The sequence below is a fragment of the Sarcophilus harrisii genome, chromosome 3, assembly GCF_902635505.1.
Source record: "Sarcophilus harrisii chromosome 3, mSarHar1.11, whole genome shotgun sequence".
In the NCBI taxonomy this organism is placed as follows: Eukaryota; Metazoa; Chordata; class Mammalia; order Dasyuromorphia; family Dasyuridae; genus Sarcophilus; species Sarcophilus harrisii.
This window is the reverse complement of record NC_045428.1, coordinates 272119241-272145036: the sequence shown is the minus strand read 5'-3', so window position 1 is coordinate 272145036 and position 25796 is coordinate 272119241. Positions and strand designations below refer to the sequence as shown.

General features: G+C 35.2%; 1 protein-coding gene across 1 annotated transcript in view; it reads left to right on the top strand.

The window, feature by feature from the left end:
• Positions 1 to 384: 384 nt before the first annotated feature.
• Positions 385 to 25796, top strand: part of PHEX (phosphate regulating endopeptidase homolog X-linked) — a 259922-nt gene continuing 234510 nt past the window's right edge. Inside the window, exons 1-3 of the mRNA XM_003763504.2 lie at positions 385 to 1058; positions 8478 to 8546; positions 22714 to 22875. Of these exons, the coding sequence (XP_003763552.1) occupies positions 935 to 1058; positions 8478 to 8546; positions 22714 to 22875 (355 nt within the window). The 5' untranslated portion in view covers positions 385 to 934. The remainder of the gene's footprint in view (positions 1059 to 8477; positions 8547 to 22713; positions 22876 to 25796) is intronic.

The window sequence follows — 25796 nt, the reverse complement described above, 5'->3', positions numbered from 1 at the left end:
GGAAAAATATGTGAGTTTATTTTTTAGTAAAATTGCTGAAGACGGTGTAAATATGTTCCCTCTTTCTTTCCTCTGAAATTTCTTTTGAAGGGCTGAATTCATATACTTGGAGTCTTTTTAAGATTCATAGTACCAGAAGAAGGGTGGTTTTTGTTCACTCCCCCCACCCCCCTCAATTTTTTTTTCAAAGAATGTTAAAACACCATCCTTGGTAGGTTGTCTTAATTGCTACTTTGCACTGCCTTTGAGTATGACTGATTTTTGGCACATGCAATCATACAAAAAGTTCCTAAAATAAAGTGCTACAGGATATCCCAAGAACTCTTAGGAAGCTTTAAAAAGAGAATCACACACTGGCAGCATCTCTTTGATGAAGACCAATCAGCTAAGCTGAATGGCTTCAGCAAAGAGAAGGAACTGAGGTCAGTGGTTAATTAAGTTTTCTGAGTAGGTAGAGAAAATCCTGGCCTGTCAGTCTTGTGGTTTCCAGGAGTTTTGACATGAGTCCAGATTTGATAAATACAAGTGTTGTGTTTTTTTTTCCTCTTCTAAGTGACTATACATTTTAAATAGCTAAAACATCTGTTCAGTAACACTGTAAACCATGTATACTCAGAACTCCTGATAAAGGGGACTGACGAACAGCTGTTTCAGAGAGACTTGGATAAAATAGCCACTGTCTGTTTTACCAGACCTAGCCAGAGTGATCCTTAGAACGATCAATATTTGGAGGTTTGTTTTTATTTTTTTTTAATTGCTTGAGAGAAAAGGACAAAGAGAGACTTGTTAACAGGAATGTATTTTTAAATTGTCAATAACAAAAATAACAAGGAGTGAGCAAGTCCATGGAAGCAGATAGTTACTAATACATTGAGATCAATCACCAAGTAAAAGAAAGCCAGTTTCTTCCAGAAGCCCATCTAGAGCTCATCTGATGGAAGCAGAGGCTGGCAAGAATGCAAAGCAAGGCACTGGGAAGACGGCCAACAAAGCCATTCGAATTGCCTTGGTCATATTCATCACTGGAACTGCTGTGCTTGGGACCCTTCTTTTTTTGGGTAAGTTCTCCATTGGAAGCAAAGGAAAAGGTGGTGGCAGTGTGGGCTTTCTTTGGGTTTGATATAACAAACTTTATTGAAATATAGGTCCATTAGGGTTTGTTTGTGAAGATGTGTGCACCAATCTTGAGTTTCTATTAAAATGAAAAGAAAAGGGAATAAAATGCTTCAGACCACTGATCTAAATGAAAACTACTTTGACTGATTGGAAGATTTTATGTTATTAATATCTTTCTGAGCATTCCACCAAGGGATCAGATTTTATGGATTCAGAGAGTCAAGTTCATCTGCTTAATTTGAATTTTTTTTAAAAAAAAAACCAAAATTAATCCTGCTTTATTTGAAACCTTAATAGAAACAAGCTAAACTTTCATTTTGATTTTTATAAGTGTTTGCCCAAGTGACATATATACTGAATCATCTTTTAAAAAAAGTAGCTACTTTTATGATTCCTTTACTATACTCAAGAAATAAAGTGGGGAGGAGTTTGTTGAGATGAAGGAGATTTTCTTGAAGAAATAATTAAAATGTTAATTATGTGAAGTAATTGTGTGAGCTCCTTGAAAGCAAGGACTATTGTTTGTCTCTCCTTATATATATATGTTTAGTATAGAACCTGGAATATAGTAAACTTTTAATAAATATTTGATTTGACTTTAGAATGAGAGTATGCTGAGTCTGTGGGCATTGATAAAAAATGTATTCCTAACAGAAATAAAATATCTCAGGGGTATACGAGACCTTTCTTAATTATGCAGCTGAAAGCAATCTTTTTGTTGTTCTCCATTAATTCTTAACCATCTCTTTGACTTAGGTCAAGTTGCTTTATCTTTCTTTTCCTCAGTTTCCTCATCTGTAAAATGGGCTGACCTAGATGGTCTCTAAGATCTCTTCTGTTACTAAATTTATCATCATGTTTAAATATAATTGATTATCTCAAGAAGGTACATAGAAGTAAGGTTTATACTTAGAAAGCTTTAAATACATTTAACAATTCACATGGCTATAGAAAATGTGTTCTGTGGCATGTAGAGAATCTAGGGATCCACAGTTGTGTTGGCAGAGCAAAACTGCTGATTTGCTTTTGTCTTAAAAGAGTAAGAATTATGTGGCTTGCAAGCTCTGTTCAAAGAAGAAAATAATTTTTCTACATTTTATGTTGTAGATTTAGAAAATTGGTTGCATCTCTTGCTTTCTGTGAGAACAAATTGTTCTAATGGGACTTTTGGTTTGTGGTTCTCTAAAATGATCCTAAGTTTTTCACTATTTAGTGCTTTAGTGAAATGTTATGGAGAAAGTTATAAAACTATGCTAAGGGCTTATAATATGCTGCCACAGAAGTGTAAAGGAAGTCAGTTCAACTCAAGAAATGTAAATGGCTATTAGGAGCCAGAGTCTGTGCTAGGTGTAAGGGACACAATGCCAAATAATAAAACAGTCCCTGTCCTCAAAAGGTCAGTATTCTACTGGGGATGGGGAATAGACTATAATTGATTTGGGGAATGACAAACAAAATGGACTTCAGATATCTCAGGGAGAAGGGTTGCTTTCAAAGGAGGCTGGGTATTTATCTTCATGATCCTGTTATCTCACATTAAATTCTTTGGACCTCCTCTTTTGGAATTGTGTTGAGAGTCTATGGCATATTCTTTTAAATGCCTCTACTAACAGAAAATATGTGTCCTTGAGGTTCAAGGAATTAGGAAGTGTGGTCAAATTTGATTTGGACATAAAAGTTAATGGGAGGGGGGCAGTGAGGTAGTATAGTGGATAGAGCACTGACAGGAGGCCTTGAATACAAATGTGACCTCAGATTGGCTGTGTGACCCTGGGCAAGTCACTTAACCCTGATTGCCTCTTCGAAAAGGAAAAAAAAAGTCAATGGGAGACAGATTGGGATATCAAATTGGAGAATAATAATTTTCATCAAAAAATGAAGCATGATTACAAAGAAATGAGATATTCTTCCCATGCATGCTTGCTGAATTAAATCAAATTATTTATAGGATATAGGATCATAAATCTAGAACTGAAAAGGATCTAGATGCAGAGAAATTAAATGATTTATCCAAGATCACACACCAAAGGGGATTTGAACTCACATCCTCTGACTCTCCAGCTATTCCTCTCCATTGTACTGTTATACAAAGAATTTTCATAGAGAGCCTCCCATATGATACTCATAAGAATTCAATGAACAGTCAAAACAAATATATAGGTGAGGAAACTGAAACTTAGAGGGATTCAATATTTTGACCATGACTCTATGTCTAATAAGTGGTAGAGTCACTCAGAAAAGCGGGACTCACATTAAAATCTTTCAGGATCCATTTCCGCTATCCCAAATTGCTTCCAAAAATACACTTCCCCAAAGGGGAGTTCACACGTGTTTTGATCAAAAGCACCTTCACTGGAGTTAGTATAATTTCCAAAGTGACAACTTGGAAAGAAAATTCTCATTTGAATTATATAAGTTCTGGTGAATTTATTTAAAAAGAAAAGAGGGAGAGAGGGAAAGAGAGAGAAACAGACAGACTGAGAGAGAGAGAAGAAAGAGAGAGAGAGAGGGATAGACAGAGACAGAGACATAGAAAGACAAAGAAAGAGTGAGATAGAGACATGGAGACAGTGAGAGATGGAAAGAGACAGATAGAGAGAGACATACACACAGAGGTAGAGATAAGGAAAGAGAGAGACAGAGAAATGGAGACAGAGAGACAGTTTAACATGTATCATTAACATTTTCTCCACATTCTTAAGTCTAGAACTCAACAAAACAATAAATCAAGTCCTGATTTGTGATGTTTGTTTATTTCTGAGGTATAAATGCTCTCTCACATTAAAAATTTTAACAATCATTTCAATCAGAACTGTCAAGCTGGCTTCTGTATATTCCTATATATAGCTATTGAATGGTAGAATTGGAAAGAACAATTATTTATGCTAGCTTCCTCATTTTCCCTCTTCATTAGGTAGAATATCTTAACAGTGAATTAGTGACAGTACATCAGATCTCCTGCTTTCCCAGTCCACTGTTCTTTCTATATTGTACCTTGCTGTCTCCTATTTGTAAACTCCAATTTTAGCTCCTCTCTGTGATTATAGTATAACTCTTTAAAAAATCTTTTTATTTCTCTTAAAGAACTACCACTATTACATTTAGTGATTATGCAATGATTTCAGATGTTTATTTTAGCTATCTAATACTTTAAATATTGGGGGATGGAGATGTGAACATTCCTAATTAAATTTTTCCATGTTTGGCTCCTTCCACACTCATCTATGTTTTCCATGTCTCTGTTCATCCTTTGTTTCTTTTAGTAAAGAGGAGCCTAAAAGAAAGATTTAATTTTCTTTTTTTAAAATTTTCACTAAAACCCCATTAATAAAACGTCATATTTCCTTTTGTTAATGAATTAATTCAATCAAAATTGCTGATCTGTGTTGTAGGAGGAAGTTTACAAAAAGTTTGCTTACGTCACGAAATCATTGTTGTAGAATGCTTTTTCCCATCAAATTCCAGTTTTTTAATATTTTTTTCTTAGGTTTAGTTTTTTAGTTTTTTGTTTGTTTGTTTGTTTGTTTGTTTTTTTCTTTTGAATACAGGAAAGGCTTATTTTGCATTCTTGCAAGAATGGGTGCCTTGAAACTCCAAAGGAAGCATTTTATTTCCTATCCTGAAGCACAAGTCCCTCCCCTGATTCTCCATTAATTGGATGTTACAGAAGTTATAGGACATGAATCTCCACCCCAAATGAGCTTACATTCTAGAGGGGAAGAGATAACAGAGTAGGCTAAGGACAAAGAACAAAAGATTCTTTTCAATCTCGAGCCACCACCCCTGATTACAAAAGTTAGTTCCTGTCCCCAAGAAACTTACATTCTTTTGAGAGAAAATAATTGAGTTTAGTTTTTAATAATTTATATGCATTAACGTCTAATAACCTTTTCAACTGACATCTCAATAGATCACTTCATAATAATATGTGAATTGAGTGATTTATATGACAGGAAGGATTTGTGTAGAAATGTAAGAGCACAGGTACTATTTTTAAATTTAAAAACACAAAATATGCTTCATTTTTAAAAGCTTCATTTCTGGAAAGCAAGCAGGCAGAACTTTTGCTGGTGTTAGACCAAGGTTAATTTACTGGTATTTGTAATAGTATCCTGATAAAATTGCTGTTTCATCAGCAGTATGAGAAGAAAGGATGAAAGCAAAAGTAGATTTTTTTTCTCCCACCTTTTTCAGGATTCTATCAAGAAAAAAATAGAAATCATGATGTTAGCAAATTATCTCCAGATATTTCACTTTCAGATGAAACATTAATATTAATTTGTGCACTGAGCCGCTTTACTAGATTAGTGTAAGCAAGTTTTCTTCTCTCCATTGGATATTTTGTTGGGAGTTTGGATAGCTGATATCTAGACAGAGGTCCCCACACTGCTATGGAATTATCTATTCCCCTGTGATGACATCTCCAAATGACTCCTTGTTTCCGCTCACAGATAATGGTAATAATGAGATCAGCATGATTTCCCCAATGACCAAAAATATTTTTGAAATTCAACCTTGCAGCTGCTATAAATCCCACGGTGGAAAAAACATGTAAAACTCCTGTGAGTTCCTGTATGGTATAGTATAGTGGTCTTCTGTGAGGCTCAGTTGGATTGATGCTTATTAGCAAGCTAGGGAAATTAGGCCAATTGAGAAAGACTCCCCCATCTGGATCACTTGCCAGAAAACTTGCAAGAAGCTGTTTTGATGGAATCACATAATATAATCCTCATAGTTATATGACAAACCATCTTGAAATGCATTTTAATAAGTTGCTTTGCTTTTTGAAGACACTAGATAATGATAGATGAAAGATGAATATTTTTGTATTTATAATATATAATGGCTAGCATTTATATGTTATTTTAAGGTTTGCAGAATGTTTCACATAAGATATCATTTCACATACGATACAAACAATAACACTGCAATGAAGGGCCCTCCACCACCCCCAGCCCCATTTTCAGATGAGGAAACTCAGATTAAGAGCATCACATAGCTAGTATCTAAGGTATGATTTTTAACTTAGTTCTTCCTGAACTCCAGTGCTCTATCTACTATGCACCTTGCATCCTTTGATATGTGTATACTTATTTAGAGGCAATGAAAAGGTTCTGGTTAGAGGATTAGAGTTCAAATATCACCTCAGATACTTATGATCTTTATGATGGTAATTTCATAACCTTCTTGGGCTTCAGGTTCCTCATCTGTAAAAAGAAGTAAATTGAATTAGAATGGCCTTAGAGTATATCTGTCTGTCTGTCTGTCTAGCTATCTTATCTGTTTATCCATCTATCTCTCTTTCTCTCTCTCTTATCTGTCTATCCATCCATCTCTCTCTTTTTCCCTATTGATCTATGTCTGTCCACTTCTCTCTCAGTCTTCTCTCTCTCTCTCTTTCTCTCTGTCTCTCTCTTACACACACACACACACACACACACACACACACACACACACTATCCCTCTAATTATCAATCTTTCATAGCTGAGGCATCTCATTTTCAGATGCAGGGCCTCAGAATGGCTAACTCAGGCTCAAGGTACTCTGTAGTTCTTCTTCCACTCAAAACTATACTTTATGAGCACTCACTAATGTGTTTACCTTTTTTTCTCCCCTAATTGGAGGATGTAATTAATTCAAAGCAAAGCTATTTAAAGAAATGGAACAGTCAGAAAAGTTGCATTGTAACATTTTTCCTACAAAAACTCTCTTGGGCAACTAGGTAGCTCAATGGGTATAATGCTGGATCTGACGTCAGGAAGAATCATTTTCTTGAATTCAAACCTGGCCTCAGACACTAGCTATGTGTCTGCTATGTGATTATATCACATCCTATGTGATGCTGGCTAAGTCACTTAACTCTGTTTGCCTCAATTTCCTCATTTGTAAAATGAGTTGGTAAAGGAAATGGCAAGCAGAGTAACTAGAGTGAGCAGAGAAGGAACAGTGCACCAAAGTTAGGACTAATTCAAGTTGGACATCAAAGCCCCCTTTCTGGATAACTATCTTGTTGGGGAGTAGCAACAAAACCTCATTGCTTTTGCATTGTTTTCAATCTAGTGAAAAAACCTTATTGTCCCCCTACATATATATCTATCCACTTAAATAAAGCAATTCTGATTTTGCCCAACCATAACAATCCCCTGATCAATAAATTCCACTGGTTTTCTACTGCATCTGAGACATAATATGAATGCTTCAAATAATCATTTAAAGCTGCCTTCAGACTTTTAAGGCTTATTTTATATTACTTCTCTTTATTAATGCTATGTTGCAAACTGATCTCCTTGCTGTTCATATAATAGAATTAACTTGACTATATTGTTACAAACACAGTATACATGTCTCCATGCCTGAAACATATCTTTTTTACATCTGTCTCTTAGGATCTCTGCTTCTTTTGAAGGCTCAGCTCATATCTCACCTCCTAAGGAATCCTTTTCTCTTTCTTAAAGATACTATCTTTCTTTCCCTCTTCAAATAATCATATACACTTAGCTGTTTATATTTTTATTTTTGAGAAAACTGTAAGCCCCCAGCACCTGATGCTGTGGGTATAATAGAACCTTAATAAAAATGCTTGCCAAATTGTTGGCTTATATATTTTTTTCACTAATGAATATTGCAACTCCTTTCTCACTTACCAGATGATCTTTGAGAGTTGCTATTCACTAAAAGTTCATCACTTTTGGGGGTAACCTGATCATGAACCATTCCAGTTTGACCAATTAGACTTTGAATAGTAAATATGTAGTCTATAATTCCACTGATTAGAATGTGTGCGTGTGTGTGTATGCATATTACTCTATATGCCCAATGATAGCTCAGAAATTATGGATGCAGCTCAAATAACAGGTTAGTCAGTCGGTCAATAAATATTTCTTAAGTGCCTACTTTGTGTGTTAGTATATTAAGTTCTAGGTATATAAAAAAACCTTAAAAAACAAAGTAAAGCAAAAGACAGTTCCTGCCTTCAAAAGACAATTTAATGTAGTCATTAAGATAGTTCATTCAGAGTTGAAAGGGAACTAGGAAATATCATAAATGAAAACAATAGTTGCAGAGACAATAATAAGTTATTCAAGATCATATAAATAATGTTAGCAGACCTAGGATTCAAATCCAGGACTCTCTAGTATTCCATACCGTTTCCAAGACTTGATTTTCTTTTCTTTAAAATGGGGATGATATAACGCCAAAGAGATACTCTGTGGATTAAATCGCTGGTTATTACATAATGTATGAAAAACAAAGGGACTAAGTGCTATTCCAAACAACCCCCTCATGCGAATCCATCACTGTTGGTGGCTCACTGCACCACAGATAATTAACTTATTTATTTTTCTTTTCTATTTTTCAGTTAGCCAAGGTTTTTTAAGTCTTCAAGCTAAACAGAAATACTGCTTGACACCAGAATGCATTGAAGTTGGTAAGTAACAATTTCCCATTTTGTATTGAGTTGTAATTATGGTACCTTGAGGAAAGGAATAGAAAACAGGTGACATTTTTAGATTTCTATTTGTTGGAGGTTTACCTTGCAGTAAATGCAGTTTTGATTAAATGTTAAGTTTGGCTAAAAAAAAACCCCACCCTATGTGTGAAATCCTGGACAGGAGGTATCCAGTTTTCTTGTTTTGCTCACAGGGAATAGCTGCATTGTATTCTGAGCATCTCTGTAAGGAAATTATGATGGAAATGAGAAAGCTGAACAATCTCTTTTCAAACAAGTCTTGAGGCAATTCACTCTGGACAGTTTCATCTCACCCTGACAAACCCTTTCTAAAGTACTCCATAGATAGAGACTACCAGCTTTTATACTATTGTTGAGCAGAATTCACTTCATATTTTTTCTTAAGCAAAGACTGTTGGAAGTCAATGGATTTTTACTTTTATTTCGATGTTTGGGTTTGGCCTACACTGGAGGGACGTTTTACATAATGTTGACTTGTAGTTTCCTTGGACCTCGTGTGTATTCTTCCAGATTAAATGTCTTGAGATCAATCAAGTCACATGTGAGTGTATATCCCACAGAGAATGTTTACAATATGAAGTTCCTCTTCTTGCCTTTCCTTTCCTTTTCTTCTCTCTCTTCTCTTCCCTTCCTCCCTCCCTCCCTCCCTTCTTCCCTCTCTCCTTTCTTTATTCCTTCCTTCCCTCTCTCCTTCCTTCCCTCCCTTCCTCCCTCTCTTCTTCCCTTCCTCTCTTTCTTCCTCTCTCCCTCTCTTCCTCCCTCTCTTCTTCCCTTTCTCCCTCCCTTCCTCCCTTCCTCCTTCCTTCTTCCCCTCCCTCTTTTCTTCCTCTACTCTCTTCTTCCTTCCTCCCCTGTCTCCTCCCATCCTCCCTCCCTTCCTTCCTCCCTTCTCTCCTTCCTTTCTTCCCTCTCTCCCTTCCTTCCTTCCTTCTCTCCTTCCCTCCCTTCCTTCCTTTTCCCCTTCCTTTTGCAATATTTGTATGTTATATAAACTAAATATTTTCAATGTTCTAGGCTAGGTGTTAATATGGTACATAAATAAATAAGATGTGATCCTTGTCCTCCAGAATCTTATAATCCAACAAGGAATCTAAGATATAAAGAGTCGTAAAGAATCAGACAGGACATAAAAAATTCTGAACAACAAAAATTCTTGAGTGATCTCCAGTTGTTTGGCATAGATCTTGGTTTTGATCCATGTTTCTCTTTTTACTTGAGCATTTCAGAAATTAATCCCATTAGAGCTTCCCAATTTTCTTGACAAACCCACCAGGTTTGTTTCCCACTCATGGGTGTTGTGAAGCTTAAATGAGGTAACATATGAAGTACTTCACAAACTTTAAAATGCTCTATACATGCCAGTTACATAATAATAATAATAGTAATAATAAAAGGTATTATTAATTTACAATCACTAGGCCTCTACTCTGATGATGACTTCATTCCCTGAGCCTCCTGCTGCACTCCTGATGAATTTAAGCAAGATTTACAGAGTATTTCGTAGATTTGCTGATAAATGGTTAAGGTAGTGAAAGCATATGCACATACACTTTTAAGCTCAATCTGTAGGATTGACACTTTAGGTTTAGACAAAGAACAAAGTTTTAATGTGACCTTTGATTTGTAGCAGTTAGTGATTTCTGATGTAAATGCTCACACTATAAATTTAGCAATGGGCTCTACAAAGGGTCTTGAGGAGCCCCTGATCCTATCTTTAGTCCCAGAATTATTTGAGTTCCCAGTCCTCACCCTGTTCTTATCCAGAAGGATGTATGTGGCCACTTAAAATAGATTTTCTTTTTAGGAAATATATAGTTGACTGTGGTAACCCACTTGAGGAAATAAGTATCAGTTTTAATATGTAGCTTAGCCAGTGACTTACTCTGTTTATAGTTTAACACATTGGTAAAAGAGTGTGAAAGAGAGAGCAAAGAAAAATTTGGAGAGGTGGAAGAGTTTTACTAACTTTAAAAAAATTCATAAATATTTATAAATTCTTTTTTTGTCCCATAGGTCACTTATTTTATTTAAACTTTGCCCATCCCTTGTTTATAAACTGTAATAATAGTGTTGGAGGCTTCTTTCCAGAAAGACACTTGATAATAAGGCCACCTGCCATGTAGTAGGCTTTTTTTCCCCCTTTGCAATTCTGTTTTCAATTTTCACTTGTGGGAATGACTTATGAATTTAAAAATAAAAGGGAGATTTTACAATTTCTATAGAAAAAGCACATGAAGATACATTCCACTATTATGTAATTTGAAACCCAGAAGTCCCTGAGGCCCTGGGAACACCTGTTTAGTGTACATTATCAGAAGAGCTTTGGCCAGCTAGAGAGTTTATGCAAGAAACAGTGGTTAAGGTTTTATGTCTGTACTCAGGGCTTAGAAACAGGGTACTGAGAAAGGGCTTGGGGAAAGATAAAGTGAGTTGAAGTTGAAGAATAACAACATCTCACATTTATGTAGTACTTCATAATACTATATACAGGGATTCTTAAATTTTTTCTACTCATAACCATTTTTTTCCCCAAGAAGTTTTTCTGATCCTGGGTATATAGGCATATATAAAAAAGTATAAAAATCAAACATTTACTGATAATAAATCATAATTTCATTACTCCCAAATTCAATTATAAGACCCCCATATTGGGTATCACCATCCACAGTTTAACAAGTTAGGCTAATCTACATAGAGAGAGACTGTGGGAATTGAGTATGGACCACAACATAGCATTCTCATTCTCTCTGTTGTTGTTTGCTTGTATTTTGTTTTCTTTCATAGTTTTTTCTTCCTTCTTGATCTGATTTTTCTTGTGCAGCAAGATAACTATATAAATATGTATCATATATTGGATTTAACATATATTTTAACATATTTAATGTATTGGACTACCTGCCATGTAGGAATGAGTGTGGGGGGAAGGAGGCAAAAATTTGGAACAGAAGGTTTTACAAGGGTCAATGTTGAAAAATTATTCATGCGTGTTTTGTAAATAAAAAAGCTTTCAGAAAAAATAATACATTACAAAAAGAAGTTGGGCTATATATATATACACATATATATATAGTAACATCATATTGTTATTATTGTTACTTAACAAGTCATAAAATTTCCTCACAATAGTCTTCCAAGATGAATTCTTCAGAACATACATGAATGTGATTTTATCAATGTGGTTCTTTTCATTGATGCACAAAATAATTCATTTATGCCTATTCATGTTATGCAATTCTGATTCATGTCCTCCCATACCTCCTCCATAAGAGGTCTCACCAATTTGTAGATATCAATGGAGTATGTGGAATATCAATCCCTTTTCTTGCTTTGTGGACAGACCATCTCTTTTCTCAAACATATATCTCTTTGATGATGGCCTTTGTGCTGCTTTTTATGAAGCTTTTCATGCTTTTCATTGGTGATATGTTGCAGCTTTTATAAATCCATTGTGCATTCTCCATTGTCCTTCAGGTTATGCTTGACTTTAATTTTTTGGACACTGTGGCATTCTGTGACTCACAACCATGCATCATCCCTGGAAGAATATTAAAAGAGAGCTCTTATTTCAGGGAAATTCTTGGAGCCATGCAATTTCCTAAAGGCTATCTAGTTAATTCTCTTCAATTATGTCCCAGATCATTGTCAATTTGCAGGCTCTGTCCAAGAAATGTATACAGATGAACCAACTCTATGGGTTGTTTGAATGTTATAGTTTAAGCAATAGGCATTCTTCAATTCACTTTGTTTTCCTAAATATAGATAGTCCAAACTCTTTGGCATGATTATGGATCCAATTTAGGAAACTCTGTAGTGTTCTGAAGCTTCACATTTTCAGAACAATATCTCTCAAAAACAGGAGCATATTTGAACACTGAGCTAAAAGTCCTTTAATATCTATTTATGCTCCAGGTGGTTGGCCAATCAATCTGAAAGTAGCATCCTTTATAACAGAGGTAGGGAAGCTTTTTTTTTTTTTTTTTTTTTTTTTTTGTCAACAGCCATTTGGCTATTTATAACATCATTCTTGGGGCATACAAAATTATCAATTTATAGAACTCAAGCAGTGGGAGGTTACTGTACCTAGCTTTCACGTCATAATTGCCTGTGGATTTTGTGGGCCTTATATAACCCAGGGCTGGATGTTTTTCATCCCTGCTTTATAAAGTGCAATTGGTAAAATCAAAGTCCAATAGAAGCTATTCTTACATTTCAACCATTCTATTATCTTCCCCTTTCAATCTGGAAGATCCATCTGCCCCTTACATTCTGCATTTCAACAGGTAGATGGGGGTGAGGACTCTTGATCAGCCCCTGAACTTCTCCTCATTTAATTGATTTAATTGAATTGATTCAACTAGCATCTATTTTTATTTTTTTTGCTGTGGCAATTGGGGGTCAGTGACTTTCCTAGGGTCACACAGCTAGGAAGTGTTGTGTCTGAGACCAGATTTGAATTCAGGTCCTCTTGACTGCAAGGCTAGTACTCTATCCATTACACCAACTAGCTACCCCAACCAGCATCTATTAATGAGAGCCTGAACTAGGATAGTTGCTGTGTGAGTGGAGAAATGGAGCCATATTTGAAAAATAATTGATTGGATATATGTAGTGAGTAAGAGTGAAATTTTGAATCTGTATAATTATAAGATGGTGGTGTCCTCAACAGTCATGAGAATTCAGAGAAGGGAAAAGTTTTGGAAGAAAAGTGATGTTTTGTTTTTGATATTTTGAGTCTGAGATGACTTTGGCATATCTAGGTTAAATGTCCAAATGGCAATAGGTGATGTAGAATTATAGTTTAGGAGAGAAACCAAGATATAAATTTTGGAATCATCTTCATAAAAAATGATAATGAAATCTGTGCAAACTGTGGGGATAAGTGTCAATATAGAGGAAAACCCCCCAACTCCAGGACAGAGCTCCAGGGACCACCTGAAGCCAGTGGATGTGACATGGATGAAGATCCAAAAAAAGAATTCAGAGGGTATAGTTAGATGGTTAGGAGAGGATAGTATCATAAAAACCCAGAGGAAATTAATGATGAAAGCTGCAGAGAGTTTAAAAAAAGATGAAATTTGAAAAAAGACCATTAGATTTGAAATTAAGAGACCACTGGTAACTTTGAAGAGAACAACTTTAGTTGCATAATGAAGTCAGAAATCATATTGAAAAGGCTTTAAAATAGGATGAGAGGAGAGAATGTGGAAGTGCTAAGTGAAGATGATTTTTTTCTCCGTTGATTAGTAAGAAGAAAAGAGATATATCATAACTACTGGGGATGGTAGGAACTAGTGAGGGTTTTTTTTTAAAGAAAGTGTGAGACTATAGAATGTTTGTAATCAGCAGGGAAGGAATCAGTACACAGAGAGGGATTAAAAACTATTGAGAAAAGAGGGATGATAGTGAAGGAAGGCAATCTGCTGGAGAAGATGGATGGTTGGCCTTGGTAATGAATAGAGCCATATTTTCATATTTAATGTGTAATGATATCTGGGAGATGTGAGATGAAGAGAAATGGAAAATGAAGGAGCTTTCAAAATTTCAGACTGTTTATAAATGGTCTAAAAGAGTTTATTTATATTTATATTTTATAGATAGATAGATACTGTCTTTAACTTTTCCTACTTCTCTGATCTTCCATGAGATAGATACTGTCTTTAACTTTTCCTACTTCTCTGATCCTCCATGAGGCACGTAAGATATGAATATTATTTCAATTTTGAAGATGACAAACTTGACACTCAGAGATACTTGGTGAGTTAGCCATGATGGTGTTTTTTTCTTATCTCTTCTTTGGTGCCAAGATTTATTGTTATAATTAAACAGAATTCAGTTGCATTTTTAATGATTGTTCCATTTTAATATTTTAAATTATTATTAAAACTTTTTATTTTAAAAACATATACATAGATAAGTTTCAACATTCACCCTTGCAAAACCTTGGGTTCCGATTTTTTTCCCCCTTCCTTCCCCCTCCCCCACCATGATGGCATTTGTTAATAAATGTTGGAGATGTGACTAGAATCCCAGTCTTCTGATCTCTCTTTCTCTTTTTTGTAATAAGAACAATAATAATAATAATAATAATGATAATGGTGCTTACAGTGTGCCAGATACTATGTTAAGTGCCTTATAATTATCATATCATTTGATCCTTACAAATAACCCTGAGAAATAGGTTTTATTATTATTTTCATTTTATACATCAGGATATTGAGACAGAGGGAATTTAATGACATGCCCAGGATAACAGGCCTAATAATCTAAGACTGGATTTGAACTCAGCTCTTGGTACTTTAGGCCCCTGTATGCTATTCACTGAGTCACCAAGATACCCCTCAGATAAAGATTAGGGGGAAAGGTACTCCAATTTTTTTTGGTGCCTTTAATTACATTTCCTCAATTTGAACAAGAACTAGCATTTTGAAAGGTTTACTCCACTCTTTCCCCTCCACCTTTCCATTATTCATTTCCCATCTTTCCTGAATAGGGATCATTTGTTTCTACTTAAGTGTGAGCTGGATAGGTGGTGCTGTGGTGTGGGGGAACATGAAGAGCATTTAAGACCCTACTTTAATCACTATGTCTATCTATGTATCTATCTATATCTGTGTACCTATTTATCCCCATTTCTGTCTGTCTGTCTGTCTGTCTATCTATCTATCTGTTTATCTGTGTACTTATCTATCCCCATTTCTGTCTGTCTGTCTGTCTCTCTCACCCCCTCTCTCTGTCTCTGTCTCTGTCTCTCTCCCTCCCCACCTCCCCCCTGTCTATCTGATAAGGCCTTGTGTCAAGATATAATGTCATGCACTTCTCTTGATCCCGGATTGTATGAGATGGAGACTTAGTCACAATTTTACTTAAATTGAATGACTTGGGAGATTTTATAACTTGAGCATTTACAGGTTTACTACATCATCATATTTCTTTTATTAAAGCAAGGCCACCCAGGCTTCTTTTTGTCCTTCACTAAGAGTTGAATTAGGGGAAAGGAGGTTTTTGGTATCTTGACAACTTCAGTCCCTTGGAAGCCTAAATCCCAGTTTCTCAGCAAAAAGTGCTCCATAACACACAGCTGTGAATTTTCTTTAATAATAGATTGTGGAGCTGAAGCTTAAGTGTTTTGACTGAATGGGTTTCTTTCCAAATTCTCTGTGAATGATGTAGCTCTCTTGTGTTTTCCTGGGGCCTAGGTCAGAGCTGATCTTGCAGTTTTTCTAAGTACCTGCAAGAACACCTGGGGAGCAAATAGGAAACACTCTAAGGTCTGAGTCCCCCTCCCATTATTTTTATTTTTTCCCCTGTATTTCCTTCCTAAGTCTGTAAGGAAGCCAGAAAATAATGTGGGTATGTGAAGAAAAATGAACATGAAGGCTGCCCTAGTGATAATAAATATTGTGCAGAAGTGGGACCAGCAATGATTTCTACCACTTCATAACTTAAATAAATCCAGTCTTCATCTTCACTGGCAAAAAAGCAAAAAAAAAAGAAATTGATTTGTTCTTCCACTGTTCACATCCTGCTGGTCCTCAGTCTTGGTTACTTGCACCATTTGCTTTCTTTACTCCCCCACTGCCAAGGTTCGAAACAATGCTGAAGAAGGTCATAAAAGCTATGCTGTTTGGCTTCTTGTTAACTATCTGCATCTGGGTCTTCCTTGCTGCTTAGGAATCTTTTTGTTCATTCATTTTATTGAATCTATATCACACCTCCCACAACAGCTCTTCCAAAACCTCTCTATCCTCAAAATCTCCAAAGCTATTCCTATTCCCTCGCCTCTCAGCAGGTGACTCTGCCTCCTTCTTTACTTAGAAAATTGAGAACATCTGTCATGATCTCTCTTATCTCCCCTTCTTCATACTTCAAAACCTTTCTGGATCACTACCCATCTTCTCTTCTTTTGCTCCTTGCATCCCACTTGTGTTCCTGATCCCATCCCTTCTTGACTTATTTAGAAACTTACCTCATCAATCACTCCTCCTCTCTCCTCTATCATGTTCTAACTCTCTGTGTATGCTAACTCCTTTCCCACCATCTATATCTAGGCTCAGGTTTTCCTTAATCTTAAACAAAAAGCAAAAAACCCAAAAAAAACAAAACTTTGTCATCCCTTTAAAATCATTATCCAGCAGCTTTTCTTCTTCTCAATGTCAAACTTCTAAATAAGAACTTCTCTACTCCTTGTACTTCTATTCTGTATTATTTCACTTGGTGATCTTAGCTCCTGTGGATTCAAAGATCTTTCCTATACAGATGATTCACAGATTTTTATATTCAGTACTAGTCTCTCTAACAAGCTCAAAAACTACCTTTTGGAAGTTTCAAGCTAGATGTTCTATATCTCCTATGTTTGGTATCTCAAACTCTACATGTCTAGAATGGAACTTTCTAAACACTTCTTCTGAACTGCAATATTACTATCAAAGATATCATTAACCCTTCCATTCATTCAGGCCTACAATCTCTGTTAACCTTGATTTCTCATTTTAATTCATTCTATATATCCAAATCAGTTGACAAATATTGCGTGTTTCTCCCTACATGATATATGCCCCTTTTTTTCCTCCTCCCTAGTCCAGATTCTTCCTCAGTTCTCATTTGTATTATTAAATCTTCCTACTTTGTGTCTAATAAGCCATCTCTACTACAGGGTAGGGGAAGGAGGGAAGAAAAAAAGAAAAAAATCTACTTGGTAAACTTTATTTTACATATATATATGCACATATATATGGAATAGCAAATTGTACATTATATATTTGTAATTTCATATGCAATCATTAAAAAAATACCATGTTATGGAAATGTTTGTTTTATTCCATAAATTAAAAAATAAAATTAATAAAAATTTATAAAGTCTCCCTGCCTCAAATTTTTTCCATTCTAATCCATTTCCATTCATCTGCCAAACTGTTTTTTTTTTTTTTTTTTTGCCAAATAGTATTTTTTCCCCAATTGCAAGTAAAGATAGTTTTCAACATACATTTTTGTAAGATTTTGTGTTCCAACATTTTTCTCTCTCAGTCCTTATCCTCTCCTTTCCTTCAAACAGCAAGTAATCTGAAATAAGTTATACATGTACAATCATTTTTGGCATGTTTTCATATGTCATTCTGGGAAAGAAAAATCGGAACAAAAGGAAAAAAACCATGAGAAAGAAAAAAAACAAAAAGATGAAAATAGTATGCTTAGATCTACATTCAGTCTCCATAGTTCCTTCTCTGAAAGCAGATGGCATTTTGCATTCTAAGTCTATTGAAATTCTTAGATCACCATGTTGCTGAGAAGAGAAATGTGTATTATCATTGATCATCACATAATCTTGTTTCTATGTAGTGTTCTCCTGGTTCTGCTCACTTCACTCAGTCTCAGTTCATATAAGTCTTCCCAGGCTTTTCTGAAATTATCCTATTAACCATTTCTTCTAGAAAAATAATATTCCACTACATCTATATTTCATAATTTATTCAGCCATTTCCCAATTGATGTTCATACACTCAATGTCCAGTTCTTGCCACTATAAATGCTACAAACATTTTTGCATGTGTGAGTTTTTTCTCTCTTTCATGATCTTTTTGAGATATAAGCTCAGTAGTGACACTGCTGGATCAAAGAATACATAGAGTTTGATAGCTCTTTGGGCATATCAATATTAATTTGTTAAAAAGATTTTGAATTCCAAATTTTTTCCTTTCTTTCTTCCTCCCATTCTGATACAGGTTATACATATGCAATTATGTAAACATATTTTCACATTACTCATGTTGTGAAATAAAAAACAGAACAAAAGGGAAAGGCCATGAAAAACAGCCCCCCCAGCCCCCCAAATGAAAATACTGTGCTTTGGTATGCATTCGGTCTCTATAGTTCTTTCTCTGAATATAGATGGCATTTTCTATCATGAGTCTTTTGGAATTGTCTTTGGTCACTGTATTGCTGAAAAGAACTAAATCTGTCATAATTAATCATCACAAAATATTGCTGTTATTGTGTGTAATTTCCTCCTAGCTTTGCTCACTTCACTTAGCATCCAAACAGATTTTTCTTAAATATTTTTCTGCTTTCATTCAGTGAATTCAGTAGCTTATTAGTACTGGCTTATTAGTACTTCCAGAATCACATTAAAAGTTCTTTCTTTGGCAAACTTTTCAGAACTTGATCTCATCCTACATTTTTTTTTTCTTACCTTACTCTTTATTGCAGAGTTACAGAGAAGCTGAACTCATCTGCTTGATCTTTTTTGAATATAACATTGTCATCTACTGTTTCCATACTTCAGCACTGGCTGTCTCTTACAGTCTTTTCCTACTTTTCTTGGCTTCCTACAACCTGAGCTGCAAACCTATATTTTAGTCCTTTTGCTGATTTCTTCCCCTCTTGGATTGTCTTCCAATCATTTTGGGGATCTTTTATGTAACTGTTTTTTTTTTTTTTTTATATATATATTGTCTTCACCCTCTCTTTCCTCCACTCATGTCTTTATCCCTTCCATTAAAATGTAAATTCTTCAATGGCAGGGACAATTTATTCCTCTCTTAATTTTCAGTGCTTGACACAATGTAAGGGCCAAGGAAGTGTTTAATATATGCTTATTGAGTGAAAATCTTCCTTACATCTCATGCCTCAAATATTTATAATCTGCATTCCAACACTAGAACTCTACTGATCTCTTAATTAATAAATATGATGACCTTTTGGTAGTTATTCTCTTTGACTTCTCTGTAACTTTCCACCCTGTAAATTATTTGTTTCTTCTCCCTTTCCCTCTCTCTAATCTTCCTGGGTATTCTTGTCTATCTAGGCTTTAGCATTTCCCTCTTGCTCACCAGTTTCAGTATCTTCAGTTAGAGCATTAGCCATTTCTGGCCTTGCCTTTGATCCTTTATCTTTTCAATCATCTACTGAACAATTCAAGCTGAATGTCCTACGGGCTTCTTAAATCCAACATAATCCAAAACTGAATTCACTGTTTCTCCCCTGCCCAATTCCTCACATCTTTCTTGCCATCCAGGCTCATAACCCAAGTGTCATCCTTAATTCCTCACTCTTTCTCGTCTCCCTCATCCAATCTGTTTTCAAGGCCTATATATTTTCCTTTTTTTTTTTTTTAGATTTTCAGCAAGGTATTTAATAAAATCTGTCATATCTTTTTTAAAAAGCTTTTTATTTCCAAAACATATGCACAGATAATTTTTCAACATTGACCCTTGCATAGCCTTGTGTTTCAGATTTTCTCATTCTTCCCCCCATCCTCTCCCCTAGATGATAAGCAATCCAATATATGTTATACATCTTAAAATTATATTTCCTTTTGATCGTATCTTTTACATGTTCCTTCTTCTTTCCCCTGAAACTGCAACTATTTAGGGTGAACCTTTGTCACCTCATGCCTAGACTAGGCCATTGCTTAGTTTAACAACCTCCAGGCTCTCTCATTCTAGTCCATCTTCTGCTTACTTAGCTATCAAGTCGATCTTCCTAAAGCTCAGGTCTGACCATGTCACTCTCTCATGCTATAAACTCCAGTATCTTCCTATTGTCTCTAGAATCAAATATAAATCACCGGCTCTAAAAGTTTTTCAAAACCTGGCCCCTTCCTATCTTTGCAGTTTTATTATACCTTATTTCCTTCCACATACCCTAGGATCAGTGACATGGACTTCTTTGCTATTGCTCACACAAAATATTCCATATCCTGATTTCATTGGCTGATCGCCATTTCCAAAATCCTCTGCTCTTCCTTTCCTTTCTGATTTTCTTTAGGGCTCAGCTAAAATCCCACCTTCTCCAAGAAGCCTTTCCTGATTCACTCGTTCCCTCTGAGATTATTTCTAATTTATTTTGTACCTAGTTTGTTTGTAGTTGTTTAAATGTCTCCTCCATTAGACTATAAATTCCCTGAGACAGGGAGGTTTTTTTTTTCTTTTCCTGGCATGCAGTAGGCATATAACAAATGTTTATTATCTTGATTTCTTTCTTTTTAATTTTTTGTCAATTTCTTTACTCTTCATTCTTGACTTCTTAATGATTTAATCAATTCCCAAGAGTCTACTTCTCTGCAGGTATTTTCCAAATGTATATATATATATATGTAGTGTGAATGACTACTTTTTTTGCTTTTCAAACTTATCATATTCAAAACTGAACTCATCACCTTTCTCTCCTATACTTATTTTATTCTGTTGAGAGGAGTACCATCTGTTCTGGCTTAACCCTAACTTTATGAGGTTGGAAACAGTTGAGTTATTTTTGACTTTTCCATCTCTCTCACCTTCTATAGCCAATCTGTTATGAAGTCCTATTGATTCTACATCTATGTCTGTCATGTATCTTTTCTTCTTTCCACTCATATTTAACTTCAGTTTCAACTTCTAATGAACATGTATTAAGCATCTGATGTATACAGGACAGCATGAGAAGCACTGGGGATATTAAGAGAAAAACAGAAACAAAAACAAATCTCTATTCTCACCATCAGCTCTGTTCAGGCCTTCTTTAAGAAGTAAGTTTCTTGAGGAAGGTTATTTTTGTTTTTGTTTATTTTATACCTAACATAGCACATCTTTAATAACTGTCTATGGAGATAAATTGAATTCAAAGTTTTGACTAAAGATCTTTTAAAATCTCATTTTTCAAATTGGATGGGTTAGGTAGACTAAACTTTAGGAGATTTATCTAAATTGACTCAGATGTCTTGTTTTTCTCAAATCTACTCATCTTTAGCTGCAAGCTAAAGATTTTCGTTAGCTAAAATGGAAATATCTTTTAACACAAATTAGACAAAAATTAGTTTCGCATGTCCTAAAATAGTGTCTGTCTTTGTAACTTATGAGTACATATATTCAAAGTAGATTAGTATCCAATAATAATGCTGTGAGAGAAAGATGGAATATAGGGTATGATGGCCCATGTCTATAATTCCTGCAACTGAAGGACATTGAGGCTGGTGGATCATTTGAGTTCTAGAATTTTGAGCTGAAATAGGCCTAAAGCTCATCAGTGTCTTTACCAAGTCTAGTATCAATATGGTAAACTCCTGGAAATAGGGAATCACCAGAATCTTAAGGTGGTGTGGGCTGGCTTAGATCATAAATAGAGCAGGTCAAAGCTTCCATACTAATCATGACCTTAGTTCCTTTAAATGATGACTGCATTCATCTTCTAGGAGAGATGATAGGGAAAGGAATGATCATTTATATGGAGCCTACTATGTGCTCCATATAAATGCTAAATACTTCACAAACTTTGTCATTTGATTTTCTTAACAACCCTGTGAGGCAGGTGCTATTATTTTCTCCATTTTACAGTTGAGAAAACTGAAACAAAAGTTAAGTGACTTGTTCAGGGTCACACAGCTAATAAATGTCTGAGATTGGATTTGAACTAAGTCAAAGTCCAGACTTCTATCCACAGCTTGTCTATGGAGATCCATGTTAAACTAGCTAACCAAAAAATAGAGTTGGAATATAAACTTAAGACTTCAATCTAATAAAATATTTTGATGGGTAGGGTTGTTGGGATATACTATATATATATATGAGAGAGAGAGAGAGAGAGAGAAAGAGAGAGAGAGAGAGAGAGAGAGAGAGAGAGAGAGAGGAGAGAGAGAGAGAGCATTCTCTCTATATAGGAGAATTGCAGTATATCCTATGTTAAAGTCTTCAAGAGTTGTCTGGGGGCACAGAAAGATTGTGGGAATTACTCATTGTCAGATAGCTAGTTTGTGTCACAGAAGGGACTTGAACCTAGAATTTCTTACTAGAACTTCTTAATCCATGATACTACATGGTCTTTTTGTTTTAATATTAGTAAGAGAAAATCAGTTACTTTTAATTATTTTATTGCTGGCTAATCAAATTAATATACCAAAATTTCAATAATAATAACAAAATGATAGTGATACTATCACTCCCTCTGTACTCAACCTGTACAGTGATCAGGAACATCAGAATGGAGTAATTGAAAACAATTAAATTCATTCTCACCAGGAGAGTAAAAGTCACCAAGGATAAAATAAAATTAGCTGATTTAAAATGTTTTTTTGTGTGTGAAAAAATATTGCATAAAACCCAATAATGTAATTAATCAATTAATAAATTTTGATTAATTTCTTTGGAATTTACAGCGGCTGCCATCTTGAGCAAAATAAATCAGTCTGTGGATCCCTGTGAAAACTTTTTTCAGTTTGCCTGTGATGGCTGGATAAATGATAATCCAATTCCAGAAGATATGCCAAGCTATGGAATCTATCCTTGGCTGAGACGCAATGTTGATCTTAAACTAAAGGGTAAGTTTCTCCTGGGTCTTGGTAGTCTGCTTTACAGGGGGAATATTGACCAGATAAATAGTTCCTCGTTTGTTTCTTGTTCTTCTGTTGTATTCCATTTATATTTTCTCTTTTAAATATTTTTCTTCTTTAAAGTCCTATTTGAGATGTTGCCTCCTTAATAAAATCTTTCCGGATCTTTTCTACCATCTAAAAGCAACATTTTCTTTTGCATATTTCTCAGAGTCTGGACAAGTCTCTGCCTTGTGACATACTTACATATGTATATTTTTATTTTCCCATGAGATTATATTATTTTGTACTCCTAAGGTCCTAGGACAAAGACTTGCACTGTGTAAGCTCTTAATAAATGTTTGTGAAATGGAATTGGTTTGGGTTACTGGTTTTGGTAATAGATGAATTTTTTGAAGTCACCTTTTTTCTTTTTTTCTTAATATTTAAAAAATTTTAATAATAGCGTTTTATTGTCAAAATACACGCAAAGATAGTCTTCAATATTATATTAACTCTTGTAAAACTTTGTGTTCCAAATTTTTCTCCCTCCCTTCCCCCCACTACCCTCCTCTAGACAGCAAGCAAACCAATATAGGTTAAACATGTTTAATTCTGAAGTCCTTTTTAAAAATATGTAATAATTAAAAGAAGGTATATCAGTTTTTAAACATCGGCTAACAGATCACTTAGTATAGTGGATTTTGATGTAGTGTGTAATTATTCCATTTGGAATGACTAAGGCTGGAGGATCACTTGAGCTGAGGAGTTCTGAGTTGCAGTTGGGCTCTAATCCATTGGGTTTCTGGATTAAGTTCAGCATCAATATAATGAGCGCTCTGAGAGGGAGGGACTATCAGGATGTCTGGGAATGGTGAATCTATTTGGAAGTGGAATGGGTCAAAGCTTCTGTGCTAATTGGCAGTACAATCCAGCCTAGGTGAGATATAGAAACTCAATCTCAAAAAAAAAAAAAAAATAGGATAGTAAATTTAGAACCAAAAGAGTCATTAGATATCAATTAAGTTACTTGCACAAGTCACGGGGTAGTAAGTCATAGTCAAGATTTGAACTGAGGTCCTTTGACTACAGATACAGTACTCTTCACTACTATTCCTTTCCCCATGTCCCCCATTTTTGCTTAACTAGGAATGTTACAGAGATAATTTTTTTCCAGCTCTGGATTAGACTAGCTGGCTTTTTCAATTCTCAAAGAAATACTCTATTATATATTATTTTAGGAGTAGTTTTCTTTGTTGGTTTTAATGACTAGTGACCGACAATTATGACTTGTGTTTAACTGGGGTTTCATTGTCCCAGAATCCAATAAAGCATTATATTCTACATTTACTTTATACTCAATATATGATGTCCCAGGGTAAATAGTACCTCCTATTGTCTTTTGGTTTCTCATGGCTTGCAAAGTGTATTTAACACCTCATTATGTGTTCTTGGAGTTGTAGATCAGGTTTTTAAGAACTCTGGATGACCTAAGTGAGCATTTGGCAATTGGTAAACAAGATACTTGCTCATATGATTTTTGTTAATTTATGAGACATCCCTGTTGGGGAGACCCTTCCTCCAGTTTGTGCACTTATTTTATTTATATAAATACATGTAGCACTTGGGCACCCTTTTCACACAAAGAATCCAGAAAAAAAAAAAAAAAAAAACTTTCCCAAGTTCTGGAACTTTGTGTCAGGATACCCACTCAAAACCGTAACTCCCTGAATGCCAACCAATGTATTTATTGTTATCTGACAGACAAAGTTCCCTCATTCAAAGAAAATGGTATTTAATCAAACAGAATTAAATACAGTGACATTCCCAGAGATTACTGATTTACCAGTGCAAAAAAGCACACATATAAAAAGGAAGTTGCTATAGTACCTATTATATACCAGGTAGTGTACTAATCTCATTTGATAGGGAATACATATGATCAAGAAATACATTTTAAGGGTTCATCTGTAAGGAACATACGTATGAAAGACATACATCAGAACCCATGTGGTTAGGAACATAAGAAACACACACACACACAGATACACACCAAGGCAAACCTTTGTTACTTACGACAGGACTGCCATTGTCCTTTGGGGATATTTTCAACTCTCCTTTGCTCTTTAATGAGCATCCTGTCTCTTCCCTCTGGTGAAAGTATTGTATCTAGCTGAATGTTGCATCTCCTTTAGGCACTGTGTTGTCTCTAATAGCCATCCCTGGTCAATGAGCTCTTGAACTCTGTTACCATCTGCAAAGAGTGGGTAGTCAGAAAGCCTCTCAAGGATAGATTGAACTCTTTAAGGCAGTGAACCACTGTACTTATAAAAACAAGTTAAACTGCCCCAGGCATTTATTTAAAAAATAGATTGAGTCTATTTTTAGGGTTGGAAAGAATCTTACAACATCTTACAACTCCTCTCATTTTACAGGTTAAATGATTTGCCCAGAATCATGCAGTCCATCAGCCAGCCAGTCAAATAGGAATTTATTAAGCAGTTTCTTATGTGCCAGGCACTGTGCAAAGCATTGGGAGATATAAAGAAAGGCAAAAGACAGACCATGCTCTTCAGGGGCTCAAAGTCTAAGGGAGAAGCTCATGTTCTAAGGCTAATGAATGTCTCAGGCAAAATCTAAATTCAGATCTTCTAGATTTCAAGCTTACCGTGCTATCTAGGTATAGGTTAGTGAAGTTTAATCAGAGCAAAAGACAAAATAAGGCAAAGTGATTGAATAATTTCCTTGTAGCTTTCTGATATTTTTATCTATATTGTGAAAACGAGTAAAACTTAGTTTTTGTGCTGTGGATGTTCTAGATGGAGACACCTTTCTACACATACAGCTGTATTTGCACAAATATGGTGGTAGGGGAGAGAAGGAAAGAAGAAAAGGGTGGAATATGGGTGACATTCAAGTGTGGAAATATG